Below are 18,717 nucleotides of genomic sequence, written 5' to 3' on the forward strand. Positions count from 1 at the left end.
CCTTTCAGACCTCAAGGAGGCCGGGATCCTGCAGCATGGTCTGCATCAGGTAAGTGCACCCAAGCATTCCCATAATGAGCCTGGCGCCTATGGCGCCAGGACTGATGTCTTTTATGAGCCTGGTGCCATAGGCGCCAGGACACTGTCCAAAGGGCCCCTATATGGGGTTGCTGGGTCCTTCCTTGGGGACTGGATGTCCGCTTTCGGGGACGCCGGGCTTGAACCAGCTCCCCGGGAGCGGGCATCATGACAGCACTCCCCCCCCAAGGCCCCTCCCAAGGTTGTTCCCTCCGGGGGTTTTGGTTTGTCTGGGAAGAGTCGGTGGAATTTCCTGACTAATCGAGGTGCATGCACATGGTCGCTGGGTTCCCACGACCTCTCCTGAGGTCCGTACCCCTTCCAATCAATTAGGTAGAACAGTTTTGACCTAAACATTTTTGAGTCTAAAATGTTCTTCACTTCGAATTCGGGCTCCCCATCTATTAGAATAGGTTCTGGAGGTTTGAGTAGTCGGGTTCCGGGTACCACTGGTTTCAGAAGTGACACATGAAAAACAGGGTGAATTTGCATACTAGCTGGTAAATCAAGTTTAACAGCCACTGGGTTAATTATTGCCGTAATAGAATATGGTCCCAGATATTTTGGGTTAAAAGGTCGAGGCCCTTTGAGTGGTAAATGTCTGGTAGCTAACCACACTTGATCCCCAATCTGATACGGAGGTGCTTCACTCCGATGTAGATCAGCATTCTCCTTGTATTTTCTCTTGGCTTGTTGTAAATGCGTAGTTGCCTCTTTGAAGGCTTGGGTAATTGTAGAATGCAGATGTTCTACTGCAGGCATTCCGAGGTTCTGAGGTGAGTCAAGGTTTGAGGTTCGAGGGTGATGCCCAAACAAAGTATAAAAAAGGACTGTGGCCAGTTCCAGAGTGTACCGAATTATTATATGCGTATTCGGCTATCCAAAGAATGTCTTTCCAGTTGCTTTCAGATTGCTGTAACATACACCGTAAGTACTGTTCAAGGGTCTGATTTGTCCTCTCGGTCTGACCATTGGTCTGAGGGTGGTGACTGGTCGATAATCTTACGTCGATCTGCGCTATTTGACAACATTTGCGCCAGAAGTGGGAAATGAATTGGCTTCCCCGGTCAGAGATTAGTATAGATGGGAATCCATGTAGCCGAACAATATTTTTGAGGAATTCAAACCTTTCAAAGGAATAAAGTGGGCCATTTTGGAAAACAAATCCACAATTACCAGAATAGTATTGTACCCCGAACAAGGAGGCAGGTCCGTAATAAAATCCATTGATAGGGTGTGCCAGGGTGCTGGTGGTATGTCTAGAGGTTGAAAGAGACCAGCTGGTCTTTTCTTTTGACTTTTATTTTGGGCGCACAAAAGATTTAACATCACAGGACATCACAAAAGATTTAACATCTTTTCGCCAAGAGGGCCACCAAAATTGTCGTTTCACCTTTTCCTCTGTCTTGGCAATACCGGGGTGTCCCTCTATTAATGTATCATGATAACCGGAAATAACTAGTTCGTGTAATTCCTTATGTGGCAGGAATAAGCGTCCTTGGAAATAAGGTAAACCATTATCTATGGTAAAGTATGATCCCTTTTGTATCCATTCCTGTAAGGTTGTAGGGTCCAGGAGTTGTTTCACTCTGGCTTGAATGTCTTCAAGCGTCTGTAACAAAGTCATGCCTAGAATCCTCTGTTCGGGAATTATTGGTACTGGTTCTGAGTTTGTATCAGATTCTCCCATTCCAATTCGGGATAAGGCGCCTGCTTTGCCATTCTTGCAGCCAGGTCGATAGGTAATCATGAAATAAAATTCAGCGAAAAACAAAGCCCATCAGAGCTGCCGTGATGACTGAGCCTTGGTGTTTTTCAAATACTGTAAATTCCGGTGATCAGTGATCACTGTGATGGTATGTCGAGCGCCAAGCAGATGATGCCACCAGGCTTTAAAAGCGGACTTAATGGCTAACAGTTCTTTGTCCGTGACTGCATAATTAATCTCGGGTGCCGAGAATTTTCTGGACCAAAATGCTACGGGATGCAGTTGGTTGGTTTCGGGATCTCTTTGGGACAGGACAGCTCCCATGGCTAGGCTGGATGCATCAGTCTCAACGACATAAGGGATATCTGGACGCGTGTGTTTCAATATAGGTGCAGAGGTAAACTTAGCTTTTAAATCCTGAAAGGCCTGCTCGGCTTCTTCAGACCATTCAAAATGTTTATTTTTCCTCAAGAGTGCAGTAATGGGTTGTACCACGTGTGAAAATTCCGGGATAAACCTGCAATAGAAATTGGCAAAGCCGAGCATGCTTTGAATCCCTTTTACAGAGCTAGGTGATGGCCATTTGAGGATGGCATCCACTTTTCTTCAGTCCATTCGGACTCCTTTGGGTGTCAGGATGAAACCTAGAAACTCGACTTCTGTGGTATGGAAAACACATTTCTCCAATTTAGCAAATAGTTTGTGTTGGCGCAGTTTTTCAAGTACTGCCCTGACGTGTTTTCTGTGATCAGATTCCGAAGAGGAGTACACCAGATTGTCATCGATATATACGACAACACAAACATCGATGAGTTCCCGAAGGACATCATTCATGAAGTATTGGAAGGCAGCCGGCGCGTTACACAATCCGAAAGGCATCACCTGGTACTCGAATAATCCGTATTTAGTACGGAAGGCAGTTTTCCATTCGTCGCCTTCTTTAACTCGTACCAGATGATAAGCCCCCCGGAGATCTAACTTGGTGTATATGCAAGCGTCCTTCACCTGGTCAAGGAGTTCAGGGATTAGAGGCAGAGGATAACGGTTTTTAACCGTTATCTGGTTCAATGCGCGGTAATCGATACAAGTTCTAAGGTCGCCTTCTTTTTTGGGCACGAAGAACAAAGCCGAGGATGCCGGGGACTTTGACGGGCGAATAAAACCATTAGCTAGGTATTGATCCAAATATTGTCTCAAATGCAGATTCTCAGGTTCGGTAAGGGCATAAATCCTGCTACAAGGGGGTTGTGCACCGGGCACCAAATCGATTTGGCAATCGTACGATCTGTGAGGAGGTAACGTGTTGGCCTGTTCCTTTTGGAAGACGTCCTGAAAGTATTGGTATTCCGGAGGTAGTTGCATGGAGGCAGAGGTTACAGATGCTAGATTAATCTTCAGGTTTTCTGGGTAGCAGGTTTGTGTACAATCCGGGAAGGTTATTCTCTTAGCTCGCCAATCAATTCGAGGATTATGTGTCTCTAACCAAGGGATTCCAAGAATAACCTGAAACTGTGGAGCCTTGATTACATCAAACACAACACCCTCCCGATGGCCGTCGGGACCAATAAGAGTCACCTCAGTAGTGGAATGTGTTACCGGTCCAGAGGCAATTTCAGTTCCATCGACTGTGGTGATAACATCTTTGCTGGTTTTAGAACGGAGAGGGAGGTTAATCCTAGAGACCAATTCACGATCCACATAGTTTCCAATAGCCCCACTATCGATGTATGCCTTTATTGCATGCAACCGCTTAGGCTGTTCTGGATCTACGAGAACCATTGGCACAATGAAATGCGAGGTCTGAGAGTTAGTTTTCAAGCTCGGCAAGCAGACCCCTACACATGTCGGGCGGAGTCGTTTCCCGAAACAGAGTCTTCATGGTTTTTATCAGCGGCTCCTCCCGCCTTTCGGGGCGGTTTTGCCGGGCAATCTCGTAGAAAGTGTCCAGAATTCCCACAATAAAGACATAATTTTAACTGCCGCCTCCTTTCACGTTCCTTTTGAGTTAAGGGTCCTTTAACCCCTCCAATTTGCATAGGCTCAGAGACATCAACTCCCTTGGGATTAGCATGGGTCTTGACCAACACCCGGGTCTCAAACCTGGACCGATCTGCTTTTCTGTGTTGAAGTCTGTGATCCAATTGGACCACTAAGTCTATATATTCAGTGCATTCTTGGGGCGGATTTACAACTTGGGCCAAGACATCTTTAAGTTCTCCGCGAAGGCCTCGATAAAACAATGTGACTCTTTTATCCTCTGGCCATCCCGTTTCCACAATTAGTCTATTAAAGTTTGCAATATAGGATAGGAGGTCCTGATTGCCCTGTCGTAGGGATAGAAGTTCGTCATCCAGAGCCTGCCCCTGAGAGTGTCGAGCAAATAACCTTTCCATGCTTGCTTGAAACCTTTGAAAATCACGGAGAATCGGGTCATCTTGAGTAACCAGAGGAACTGACCAATCGGCAGCGCAGCTGCTGAGATATGACAATACAAAGGCTACCTTGGTCTGATCATTAGGGAAGGCCCCAGGTCTGCATAGGAAGTGCAAACGACACTGATTCATGAATACGGCGAATCGTTTGGGGTCCCCAGCAAAGCGTTCGGGTGGGGCCAGCGGCATGTTTCCAGGTAGATTAATCTGCACAGGGTTACTGGAAACCACAGGAGCAGGGTTCCCTCCGGAACCGGGTAGAGGAGTTTGCCCAGCTCGACCTTGCAAAAGCTGTCTGGCCAGGTCATCAGTTATTTCCTTTGATATTATTAATTCCCGCCTGAGGGCATTAGTCTCTTGACGAGCGGCATGTACTTCGGCCCGTAATTCCCCCAGTAATTGGGCCAACTGATCAGTCTCAGAACTTTCCATAGCACCTGAGTGGGAATTTGTAGGAAGTCTTCGCGTTCTGTTACGCTCACCTGACTCCCACGGAGGCGCTGGCCTGGTTCGCGCTGCTGTGACCTGTTCTAAGGTGATGCGCAGGGTTCGGAAGACGGACTGGACCGGGCCCCCAAATCTGGCTTGTCTGGCTCGCAGAAGTATCCTTCTGTAGGCGAAAATAGGGGATTAACTGTCTGCGGGGTAATGCAATCGGCCTCCCACTTTCCCCTCCCACCCTCCTTGAAACCCTTCTGTGATTTCTCGTAGCGTCTCACCTTAGGGTCTGGAAGGACAAGCTCTCCATCCTGCTTCTGATGCAGGGGCGCATTGGTATCCAGTTACTTCACTGGAGTTTGGGATTGGTGAGAACCAAACTTGCTTGGCTTCCAGGTAAGTTTTTTGATAAGAGGTTCCCCTTGTGTCCATGCATTAATGTACTAATGCTAGTGTCTTTTTCCCCATAGGGGCCGGGGTACGGAATGCCGGGGAACAGGCACCGACCCGAGATGAGTGGTGAAATCCTTGTAGAAATCAGGTAAGTCTTTAATGAGCGTTTTTTGGTAATGTCTTTTCATTCGCTCATTAACGCTGATGTCTCTTTTTCCCCTTAGGGGCTGGGGTCCGGAAATGCCAGGATGCAGCGCGGACCCGAAATGAAGAGGGAATGAATCAACAGGTAAGTCTTAACATGGAGATTTAGCTTTCCTTATTCCCTTCTCTCTCTCACCTTTTGTTCTGGTGTCTTTCTCCCTAGGCGCTGGGGCGTGACTGCGAATCCGTATGATCGCTCCTGAACATGGAGGCTCCCTGTGAAGGTGAGTGGAATGCGTCGCTGCAGCGATCGGCGCGATGAACTTTTAAATTAAAGTCTTCCTTTTCAGGATTGTCGGCGAGATGTCTCCGGGATGTGGATTTAGCAGGTAAGGACTTTTCCTTCTTCTGTTCTCTTCTGCTCTTCCTTTGCAGGTGATCCAGGATGCTGGCAGGCGTGGCAGAAGTCAGGATGCAGGAGCAGACACGGTGAGCGTCTAGCTGCTAGATGCAGAACAACGCGAAGCACGTGTGGCTGTTCGGGTGGGGTTTAAATAGCCTTGGAAGAAGTTCCAGATATGTATCCTTCCTCCAATCAGGTATGTATCCTTCCCCGACCACGCCCAGATGGTAAATTAGTCCCACAGGTAAAGTAGTTCCTTACAGACCTCAAGGAGGCCGGGATCCTGCAGCATGGTCTGCATCAGGTAAGTGCACCCAAGCATTCCCATAATGAGCCTGGCGCCTATGGCTCCAGGACTGATGTCTTTTATGACACTGTCCAAAGGGCCCATATATGGGGTTGCTGGGTCCTTCCTTGGGGACTGGATGTCCGCTTTCGGAGACGCTGGGCTTGAACCGGCTCCCCGGGAGGGGGCATCATGACACATCGTATGTGAAAGATACCACGCAAATTATTAAGGAAATCAAAGGGTTTGCCTTTAATCCGAACCAAGAATTACTGATTAGTCTGGACGTTGTGGCTTTGTATACTAGCATTCCACAGGATGTGTCGCTGGAAGTCATAGAAGAGAAGCTGAGACATACTACAATTGATACACGGACACCCGTGTCCTTTATAGTGTGGTGCGCGGAAGTAGCACTTAAAGAAAATTACATTAATTTCAATAGACAATACTATAAGCAAATACAGGGGACGGCGATGGGGGCAACTTTAGCCCCAAGTGTTGCTAACCTTTATATGGAGTACTTTGAGGTGAGGTTTATTTATGGAGATGCTAATCCTTACAAGGCCCATTTACGTCTGTGGCATCGTTACATTGATGACGTGTTGATTGTCTGGACAGGGAGTGAATCTGAAGCTGATAATTTTGTGGATCGGATTAATCAGTAGGATGTCCATCTGAAGTTCAGACACACTAAACATGGTAATACGATTGATTATCTTGATTTAACAATTGTAGTTGATACTGAAAACAACACATTGGCGGTCAAACCCTTCCACAAGCCAACAGATAAAGATGTGTTACTGCATTATAGCAGGTCGCACCCGAAACATACACGGGATAATTTACTTCTGAGTCAGTTCCTCCTATTGAAAAGAAATAGCACCAATCAGAAAGATTACCAGCAAGAATCTGAACTTTTAAGGGAAAAACTTCACAAAAGAGGCTACCCATCAAAATTAAGAGGGAGAACAATGAAACGAACATAAAATTGCAATCGGGACGCTCTATGAGATCATAATAAAAGAGATGAAGAGAAAAAAGAGAAGCTTGTGTTTGTGAACACATATAGTCATCTATCTAATGAAATTCAGAAAATAATCCATAAGAATTGCCATGTGTTGGAACACAGTGAGAGTCCGTTAGAGACACCATTGATAGCTTTCAAGGGAAGTAAGAACATCAGGGACCAAGTGACCAGGAATAATCTAGTAGGACGGGAATCTAAACAACTGACAATCACAAGCCAGTGGGACACACACCATGAGGGAATTGTACATGTTGCCAACAAACACAGAGGAGTACCACAGTGGATATAGGCTTGACTAGACAGTGGATTCAAAATACCATGACACATTTTAACTCCACTATGGTGGTGTATGTTATCCAATGCCCCTGTAATAAGTTATATATAGGGAAGACAGAGAGGAAAATAAAAATCGGCATTACTGAACACAAAAGCTGTATAAAGAACCGAATCTATACTGCTCCAATGGTTAGTCACTTTATTGAAATGATACATAGGGCAGAAGAGATGAAATGTACTATCCTGTACCAAGTAAATCCGGGTAGTGACAGGAACCTGGAAAAATAGAAACATTAGGAAAAAGAAAATGAATTAATTTACTTGACTAAAAGTGCAACCATAGGTCTGAATGAACAGGCTTGCAGAATGGTAAGCCACAAGTTGTAATGAATGAGCAGGAGATTGGTATTATATTGATTGTGGTGACAGAGGACAAACTGATACCTGTTTTTTCTAAAAGAGGAGAAATTATGATTGTCCGTGGTGAAAGATGCGAGAGATGGAGCCTAAACTAATTAACAATCCCCCAACTTACTATTTGAGATGGGTATATGCTGTGCATGTTAATCGCAAGTATATGTGTACAACAACGAATTACGTGTATAATTGGGGCATGTGAGCGCCTTGCGACAGATTAAGTATTTTTGTCTGTTGCCCTTTAAGAAATGAGACGATGATGGCCTAGACTAGAACACGCAGGACGGAACTTAATAGCTCTTAGCAACACCTCACTTACGATGGGAGAGTGGCGTCAGCGTTGTAAGTTAGCAGCATTAGAATTAGACGACTATGGTGCAATTAGCGATGGTTAAACAATGAAGGGAGTTAGAAGAAAGAACCTTAGTAGTCCATGGGTATATTAGCATGACAACGAGATACTACCTTCCTGTCACGTGGTAACTGACCCGAAAGTAGGAGCGTAAGACTAAGGATACGGTAAGCTTTGCCATGCAGAGGCGTGAAAAGGAGGGACACAGCGTTGGTAAACTTGGGTTGCCTTAACCTCCCTCTGTTTTTCGTTCTCGCTAGGTGCAGGCAATGAAGGCACGTGTAGTGTGAAGTACGAGAGTTACAAGAGAGCGTGTTCTCTGAGAACCGCAGTAGCATGGTGTAGCAATTTAACAAGGGTGTAAGGCGCGGCTCATGAGCCAAAATTATTTAGGCTGTGGCGCCTTTCTCTTCCTGAATTGTGCCCATCTTGTATATGAGAGTGTGTTGTACCATTGAGAATAGGGCACTGCTGAAACAGGGCATGCGCTATAGCAGCGTTGGTTGCCCTGGTTCTTGTTCCTCAGTGTAGGTGGGAATGTGTAACTTTGAGCCACAAGTAAGTAATTAGACGACATTGCCATTCTCTCCCAAAATTTTGTCCACCTGATATATGAGGAGTGCAGGAGTATGTTGTGCCATGGAGAACAGGGCATTTTTAAAACAGAGCACACGCTATAGGAGCGTGGTGTGCCCCAGGTCCAGTTCCACGTTGTAGAGCTAATGTGTAATATTCACCGCCCGAGTTAAGAAGTGTGGAGCACACAGTTTGTAGTGAATAGAGAGGACAGTAGAAGAATGAAGATCAGGCTGTGGCAAACGGCAATAGACGCCTTAGTTTGCCTTTTGAGTTATCTTTATGAGATGAAGAGTACCATGGCATTGATGTGTTTCCTAACCATTTTTTCAGGACACGATCTTGAAATGTGTGGTGTACAGTAGCTACCCCTCACAAGAGGTGGTCTGGCTCGGAAGATAGGAGAATGAGTAATCTTCCATCTTAGGGTGCCTTTTGTTAATAGGAAAGAGAATTTGTGATGGGTGAGTATGCAGGTCTTAACAGTTTATAGTTGAGTATTTTAGGAATTTGGGTTTCCTTTGCACATTTAAAGTCCCTAAGGGTGATTATATACTGATAATCAGCTATGAAGTAAAGATGAAACAGATATTTGAGGTATTATGTCCCGTAGGTCATTCTCACGGATGAACTGACACTGGTGGGAGCAAGAAGAACCAGGAAGTGTGGTTTATCTGGAAGTGATTAGCAATAGTATTTAGTAAACTATGCGTTAAATTATGATTTGATTGTGATACAAGAATTGTCAAATAGGATTGTGTGGTGATCACGCATTACCTCCCCTGAAGAATTTCCAGCAAAATCTTTTTTGACATAGAATGGATGGAATGAAACATGTTGTGTGATCGAGTAGAAATGGCATAAATGAATGAATTAGGACGGTTGTATAAGTGGTGTGAATTTAGTGTGATATACACAATTTAATATTTTATGTGTTTTTGTAGATCTTTTGTTTGAAAGTCACCACTCGTTCTGCAATTACAGTGGTATGACAATTCTTTGTTTCGAATTTGTTTATGATTATGATTGTAATTTAGATGTATTAAGTAAATAAAATATGTATTTTTCTAAGGAAAATGTTTTCAAATTTCTGTGACAAAATCAGGTACCCTCCGGTGTAGGTTGATGAGAGTGCCCTAAAGGTTTGGGATTGACATAGAACCATTGGAACCTTTTTGTATTTAAATGTTATCCTGGGGTGGTTCCCGTGGTTGTAAAATATACCCCATATCTCTTGTTTCGTGTAGTGATCCGGGTGAAGACGATAAAGACACTTGAGGTACCAATCGTCGAAGAAAATATTCTTCTAGCCACAAGTCTCACAGGCCATGAAGAGACTTTTCTTCGCCACATCAGATATGGTTGAGGTGAATATGTAGGCCTAAGCCTGGTTCTGCTGGAGACATGGACAGAAGGTCCAACGATGAATAAGATGAACTTCGCCAACAACGGGTCCCCGCTGCCGGTAGATGAAGAAGAGAAAATCCACGAAATTCGAGGAAGATGGCCACCAGGGGTGGAGTTTAGGAGGGTGAGTGTCATTGGCTGGGGGCAGAATGACCCAAAGGACTCTGATAGGCTATAGAGGAGATGAGCAGTTTTAAGTTTAAAGTAAAACTGCTTTCTTTTTACCAAGGATTCCCAGCCTGATGACGGGGAATATGCTGGAGAATACCAGGGAATCTTGCAAAGGGGATAGGTCCACACCACTTTACATTTGTGGGGGCAGAAAATCATTCATGGTGTAGCCTATCAGGAACAGCACATATCTGTTCTTGATCTTTGGAAGCAATCACTGCAAGGCAAGACCGACCTTTCACATATCAAGCAGGTTTATGTGAAGATGGAAAATGTAACTCATCTTCATAAGTTACCTCATCAATTAAATGAGCATCTTTGACTATGACTGCAGGAGGTATTAACAGAATAGGACCTTTACCCGTAGAGAGTTCCCTTTGAGGTAAATAATTGTACATTTTGTTGAAAGTTTAAACACACATGTAGGAGGTACGGTTGTATACATGAACGATGAAGCAACTTTCAACAGAGAGTATTGCTTGTTGGGTTACACAGGATGCAGTGTATAGTTGTTTGGACTAGGAGCTGCGGCCAAGGGCCTCAGTGAGGTAAGTCAGAAATCCAGTGCCCTACCTGCAACCTGAATGACTACGCCAGGTGAATAAGCATTGTTCAAGTAGGCCTGACAAGGAACCTCACCCACCTCTGCAGACCACTTGAACGCCTAAACCTAGTAGCTGAATACGCAATACTGAAATACCCTCCATGGTAGGCATCTTTAGAGAACCAGTGTAATGAAACTTAAGGCAGGCCTACTCAGGCTGCAACCCAGATACAGGGTGCAGAGTAGGACGAAATTACCTCTTCACGCAAGAACAGTGAAGGACTGCGAGAGCTTGTACTTGGGATGAATCTGGGTAAAGTGATACTAGAATTCCTTGTGTGGGGCTGGTAATTCACCAGATTAGCACTTTAAGGGAACTCTGAAACAAAACACACACACACTTTAGAGAGTGTTGTTATGTTAGCACCAGAGTAGGAGCAGGCACAAACGGGGTGCACGAGGGAGGGAAAAATGGTGGCAAAAAAACAAATGATTGTGCGCATAAGGTACTGAGCTACTGACTGACGTGTGTCCATTCCTGTTAAAGTAGAGAAAGGAGTAGGGGAATGACATAATATGGTGCATGAAGGGGACTAGCTATAAGCAGGTATTGTAGTGGTACAAGCCCTGGGTTCAATGTTCCGTGCTATGGTTTACTCCCCTATATACACTTTATCCCATAAGAATGGAAATAAGGAGTTGTGGGAGTAATTGCACTATCTGATGGAATTTAGGGAATATAAAGAGTAGGCCATATGTTCTCAGATGCCACAGGGAGATACGGGGGCACCATGTAATCTCTGTATATAATTGCTTATTTTCCCACTCACCCACATGATATCCCCATCACTGACTCTGTAAAAGCCAGGCAATTCCTTACAAGTCAAGTTGTTCCAAGTACAAATGAGGGTGCATTAATATTCCTGTTGCTAGGCAGGAAGTAGGAATAGGCTAGTGATGGGCAGTAATACAGCAGTTAGACCACTCTGCCACAAATAACTCTCGAAATGTTCCCTCTCCATCTACTGGCCTATGGCCTTACTCTGTTTCACCTGGCATGCCCTTAAAAAATAGGCTGTCCCACAAAGACAGGATAATCACACACAGTATTGATTTTATAATGGCAATATATTTTCTTTTCAGCTTGACATGTACGTATTGCAGCCGATTAGTATTTCTTTATAAAATGTTAACTGTTTCAAATGAATGCCTCAAAACCTCATTTGGGGTTGGGATGCTCCCTTGAATCAAGCCCTGAACACTACTATGAATGAATACCTTCTTTTTAATGCTGTAACTACGGCTTGAATGATAATTCCTCCCTTTGTCACTATTGATGGCACAGCGCTACCATTCACACTATAGGGCCTCATTATAACTGTGCCGGTCTGGTAACAACTGTGTCGGTAAGCCTACCGGCACAGTTGTTACAGGACCGGCACAGTACAACTCTGTGGGTGGGTGCCGTCCCGCCCCGCCTGCCAGGGTCAGACCTGCCCGGCGGGACGGCACTCGCTCGCAGAGTTCTCACGGGAGCACCACCACTGTTGTTAAAGGTGCCTGTGCTCACGTGTCCCCATTCCCATGGAGTCCTATAGGACTCCTTGGGAATGGCGACTTACTAAATTACCGGCTCCTGACTTCCCGTCCACCGGACTTGGAATAGCCCGGCGGCACCGGGAAGTCAGGCACCTGTAATTCATTACGGGTCCGGCGGCTAACTGCCGGTTTTACCAGCACAGCTACCGCCAGACCCATAATGAGGCCCATTTGATATACTTTACAGTAACCTTACATTTTTTCTAATGTTTCCATGAGAGGTCTCATGGGAGAAGTTCACATCAAATGTATTTCTCTGCAGAGTTTCACAAAAAACACTTTCTTCTACACTAAATACAATTATATCTTGCTTCCTTACGTGTCGTCATCATCAGATCTTGGTTCGAGTCGGTCTTCATCTAAATCAATCTCTGAGGACATATCTGCTTCATCCTCCTCCTGCACATCTTCTTTTGGAAGCCATGGTAGTAAGGTCTCCCCTACAAGACAATATACTTTTAGATTAACAAGGAGATTGCAAATTGTCAATTTAGAGTTCAGAACCCTATATATTCGAGAAATTATCAGATTATACACAACCTACAGTTTTTTTATTTATTAATTCTGAATGTGTGTTAGGTAAGGTCTCAGTGACTCACCAAACAGTAAAATCCACTGAATTTTCAGAAAATCTAAAATGAATATACATGAGAAATATGTGCATGTAATACATTTCGGTTTCAATGGAGATCTTTTTTGCATCTCCTTCTGACAACTCTGAAAACCTGTCTGACCTGATTTTATTATTCATTTACTCAAGTGCACATCTAATAATGTTACTGGTGGAATAGTTCTAAAATGAACAGAAACACTGAGTGTTTCACTTAAATAGACAAAAACCAAGAAGAGGTCCATCTTTCAAGAAAGAGACAACGAGCATTCATAACTTGACATTTCTAAGAAAGCAAACTAAGAAGACAGCAAGAATCAGTGAAACAATCACCAGACAAATGTAGTAAACCAACATAGATTACTGTTAACTCTTTTAGAGTGTATTCCGCATCTTACTTAATCATAGAGAAGTCGCACTCAGTTATGTGATGAGTAAGAGACTTTTTGACATGGTTAGAGAAACATAAAAGCAAGATAGAAGACAGTTCTGAAGCACACTTGATTTCATGAATTCCCCTACAGTATTTCATAAAAAGGGACAGATTGCCACAGTTCACACTTCCACTATATGTGCAGAGGTTATTGATTTTGCTCAAAGATGTTATGTCAAAAAGGGTATGTTTATCAATATAAACACTTTGACCTAAATCATACCACATATTTGTGTTGTACACCACTATCTTTGGTCATTTTGGAGAAAACTAAAAATATTGGATCCCCAGTGATATTTAGATCAGCTAATCACAGAGCTCACCTATGTGAAGTGTTTGTCTGCAAAGCAAAGCATAGTTTAGGGACCAATGTATCAACTGGTTTTGCGTTTGTAGAACAGATGCCACCAAAAAGCACTAGTTTTGTGAACACAGAACCTAGATTTATAATCTGTAATTAGTACTGCAGTTTGCAATGTTGACAATGTAATCAACCCACTTGGAAGTCACAAGCGGAAAGATGCAGGAAGGTAGTGGCTTCATGTGCCCTGCTTTTAGCAAGGAGTTGCTACAACGAGTGAAGACGGATTGAAGAGTCATTGCCTACACAGGGTATACAGTAACGTTCTCAAAGTGTAAGCAGTGTGTGGAGGACTACTTCCGCTTTTTGCTGCTGCAGGCATTATCGGCAGTGCAGGCAACCACCTAACAAGTCTTTGGACACTTTTGGGAATCCCAGTATCTCACAAGTATAGAAAACTCAATTAACTCAAACCTTTCCCATACGCTGGATACTATATTGCGAATACAATAAGGCTTTAGTATAATAGTTGGCTCTTTCCAATAGAGGAGATCTGGCTCATTTTAATCAATATTAAAATCACTGTATTCAAATAGTTCAATACAAAAGTATAGAAAGTTAAAAGTATTTCACTTTACCAACCCTCTAAAAGTGCGTGACGCAACCACCATGTGACTCAAAAATCTTAATCAGAATCCGTAATTAGACATATATCAATTCAGTGCCTAAAGCCCCATGAATGAGATTAATTTTCCAAAATTGCGTATATTATTGCCAATTAATACCATACTGCCCACTTGCTCTACATGGCATGTTTCGTGAATCAGGCTTTCATCAATGACTTACACTCTTCAGGAGCTAGTAATTATCATGCAATCATTAATTTCCTTTTTCCTCTTTTGTGTTGTTTTGTGAGGAGCAAGCCCAGCCCTTTATTTAAGACTTGTTTTTCTATCTCGCTCAATGTGTGATCACAAATGTTTATCATGAGCAAGTCTGGCTTCTTGTTCGTCATTGCTCATATTGTCGTGCGTTTCTGTTGAGAACCTGATCTAAAAAAGTCTGATTACCCCTATTTCTATTCCCTCTTCCTTTCCTATTAGTAGTACTACCTCTCCCTCTCCTACTGTTTTGTCATATGTTGGATGTGCCTTCCCCTACATCTTCTGTTTCATTCCTTTTACTAGTATCCTCAAAGGTACTGTAAAATGCCCCTAGGAATCTGACTCTCTTTTTGGGATTTGGTCCTTGTTCTTGTTTTATAGTTTCATTTGGTATCCCTCTTGTATATAGGGAAGGACCTGTTCATGTTTGAAGAAGGCTACATCTTTTTTTAGCCTCTTGATTCTTTCTAAAAGTTATCTGTTTGAATTCTTTCATTTCCTCCTCTATGGAAGTGAATTCTGTAACATATAAAAGAGAAAGGCACCACACCAGAAGGGAAGCCGAATCTGACTTGATACAGGTAACTCGTGTATTTGTAGTTATTAAGTGATAATTCCCTCTTTCAGAGGAAGGGACCTCTGCATAAAGGGTCATCATAAGGCCAAAGAAAAAATGATTGCGTGACAATTTGTAGCTCAGGAAGAGTGAAGGGCATTGATGAAAGCCTGATACACGAAACATGCCATATCGAGCAAGTAGACAATATAGTATTAATTGCCTATAATATCCCTTTTTTTAAATTAACCTCATTCATGGGGCTTTTGACACTGAATTAATATATGTCTAATTACAGATTGTGATAAAGATTTTTCAGTCACATGGTGGTGGGGTCACACACTTTTAGAGTGCTGGTGAAGCCGAATACTTTAAACTTCATATACTTTTGTATTTGTTGATTGAAATATATGAATATAATGCTTTTAATATTGTTAAAATGTGCAGGACCTCCCTATTGGAAAGAGCCAACTATTATACTGAAGCTTTATTGTATTCACAATATAACCACCGATCAAGACCACTTTCTGCACCCAAAGTTTGTTTATTCATTGCAGCAGTTTATGATATGCAATCTGGTTTTGATGCAGGCTGCTTTGTGAAAACAGAAATGATAGCCTGCTCGCCATTGCAGGCATTGATCCTGGAATCATTGGGTGCTAAACCAACAAAAGGTTTAGAATGAAATGGTAAAAATCAAAGGGCAAGTTTCTTCTGTGAGCTGAAAAGCACTCCTAGTGAGTAAATCCAATAGGTTTTTGCTGTACTGTGCAGCTTCAAAGGATTGGTGTGATTACATAGGGAAAAAAAACATTGAGTACGGAAACCTGTTGATTTTCTTTTAAGGTCATTTCAGCTCAAGTATATCTGGCGGGAGACCCCCACACGTCCCCATGCTCCCCACCACATTGATTAAAACCCTAACACCCCCCCCACACATATATCTGTGTTGAGATTTGGCCAAAAAACTCTATTTTCATCCTCAATGTTTCCTGCCGCGCAGTATTCAACGTATACTCCTTCAGATGCTCCTTAACTTGGTATGCTTTCTTCCCATTATTTTGCATCAGTATTTGGACATCCCCCCTGTAGTCCTGGTTAATCACTCCTGGCAATACATCTAGGCCATACCGCCAGGTTAGGCTTGACTTGGAGGCAAGTCTGATATAGGTGCCCTTGGGAGGAATAATAATGAAGCCGGTGGCAATCAAGGCCCTATCTCCTGGTTGAATTAGCTCCCCTCTGCTACTATAGATCTCGAAGCCTATAGACTGTTCAGAAGCTATAGTAGGAGCAGCGACTATTGTTATGTTTCTCAAATTTAAGGGTCCCCCAATTTGTATCAATTGATTCCGATCCCACTAGCCAGCCCACCTAAGTCCTAACCTGGCAAAAAGCACACACGCATCTTAAATATTCACTCTAAGAACCTACCACACCGGGACTCCAGTCCCCGAGGGCGTTCCAACCACAAAGCGCATTGAGGCCATACAAATGATTACAATACAATATGTGAGCAGTCCGAAATGTGAGGTGGACACCTTTGTGAATGTTTTTCGTAAGATGCCATTTTATTAATTCAACAAGACTGGATAAAGGCCTCACTACTCCTACCCTAACAAGGATTTCCCTGCCTATCAAAATAAACTAAAGGAAACACTCTAACAAAAGGATTATGTCCCTCTCACTTGTACATACAACAAACTAACAAATATGTCAATTCAAATATAACGAAATGTACAGTCATGGTCAAAACCTGCTTCTCCTTGTAACCCGGGTGAGTTCACCTTCCCCAGATTCAAACAGGATTTCAATCAACAGTTGAAAAGAATAGGGAAATTCCCTCTTGCAATAAAGTTCCTCTTGCTCCAGTAAGTCTCTCACTTGGACTTGACCAACAGTTCAAAATGTTCAACAAGTCTTATTTCTCTCCACTTGTGGCAGAGAGAGTTCTATACAACTTCTCTTCAGAAAATAAGTCGATGTCCACAGTTCATCATTATCAACAAAAAGGCTTCTGTCATTATAATTCTGTAACATGTTTACTTAGAGTGATGGGGGGTGAGCGGCAGATGTTGATATGAGAACAGTTATACCGAATGGTGTCATAGTATCTCTGTGTTCTAGTTGAATGGTGGTGTAAGGAGAGAGTAAGCGTGGGGTGTGATATGAAGTATGCTCTTTCAAAAGTTCCTTGCATTCCAAAGCAGAATATGCACGTCACGCAATTCTGAGCGGTCAGGTCTGTTCTATGTGTTTTGTTTCTCATCCGCTCTATGCACTGTTCATCCACTCAACGTGCTCATCCGTACAGCATACTCATCCGTTTAGCATACTCATGCGCTCTATATATCCATCCAGTCCATACACTCATTTGTTCCGTGCGTTCATACACTCCACATACTCATCTGCCACTCATCAGCTCCGCACTCATCCGCTCCACAGACTCATCTGCCACTCATCAGCTCCACACTCATCCGCTCCACATACTCGTCCGCTCTATGTACTCATCCGTTCCGTGTACACTTGTTCGCTCCACATACTCGTTCGCTCTCCACACACTCGTTCGCTCGCCACACACTCGTTTGCTCGCCACACACTCGTTTGCTCTCCACACACTCGTTCGCTCTCTACACACTCGGCCGCTCTCCACCCACTCGGCCGCTCTCCACACACTCGGCCGCTCTCCACACACTCGGCCGCTCTCCACACTCTCAGCCACTCTCCACACTCAGCCGCTCTCCTCACTCAGCCGCTCTCCTCACTCAGCCGCTCTCCGCACTCAGCCGCTCTCCACACTCAGTCGCTCCCCACGCTCCTCCGCTCTCTAAGCTCCTCTGCTCTCCATGGTCCTATGCTCTGCACGCTCTTCCGCTCTCCACGCTCCTCCCCTCTCTACACTCAACCGCTCTCTACACTCATGTGCTCTCCACATTCATCCGTCTTCCACATTCATTTGCTCTTCATATTCGTCCGCTCTTTACACTCAACCGACCTCCACACTCATCCGCCCTCCACATTCATCCGCCAGCAGGGTTCATCCTCCACGCTCATCCTCACTCATCTATACTCATTCGGTCTCCCCACTCAGCCCTCTCACCCTCCGCACTCATTCGCCCTCCTCATTCATCCGCTCTCGACACTCATCCGCTCTCAAAACTCATCCGCTCTCCATACTCATCCGCTTTCTACACTCATCCGCTTTCTACACTCATCCGCTCTTTACACTCATCCGTTCTCTACGCTCATCCGCTCTCTACACTCATCCGCTCTCTACACTCATCCGTTCTCCATACTCAGTCGCTCCCATGCTTCTCCGCTCTCCACGCGCCTCCGCTCTCCACGCGCCTCCGCTCTCCATGCTCCTTCACTCTCAACGCTACTTCACGCTCTTCCACTCAGCCGCTCCTCCGCTCTTCCGCTCTCCACGTTCCTCTGCTCTCTACACACAACCGCTCTCCACACTCAACCGCTCTCTACATTCAACTGCTCTCCACACTCTTCCGTCCTCCACAATCATTTGTTCTTCATATTCATCCGCTCTCCACGCCCAACCGTCATCCACACTCACCCGCCAGCAGCATTCATCTTCCACACTCATCTATACTCATCCACACTCATCCTTACTCATTCGCTCCCCCCACTCATCCGCTCACGCCCTCCACACTCATCCGCTCCCCAC

General features: G+C 44.2%; 1 protein-coding gene across 3 annotated transcripts in view; it reads right to left on the reverse strand.

The window, feature by feature from the left end:
* The window catches only part of NEK5 (NIMA related kinase 5), a 1,893,692-nt gene that overhangs the window by 26,111 nt on the left and 1,848,864 nt on the right, over positions 1 to 18,717 (reverse strand). For all 3 annotated transcript variants that reach the window (XM_069639859.1, XM_069639857.1, XM_069639858.1), the window contains one exon: positions 12,571 to 12,691. In XM_069639859.1, the coding sequence (XP_069495960.1) occupies positions 12,571 to 12,691 (121 nt within the window). The remainder of the gene's footprint in view (positions 1 to 12,570; positions 12,692 to 18,717) is intronic.

Source organism: Ambystoma mexicanum, chromosome 7q (genome assembly GCF_040938575.1).
Source record: "Ambystoma mexicanum isolate Mex_15411 chromosome 7q, UKY_AmexF1_1, whole genome shotgun sequence".
NCBI lineage: Eukaryota > Metazoa > Chordata > Amphibia > Caudata > Ambystomatidae > Ambystoma > Ambystoma mexicanum.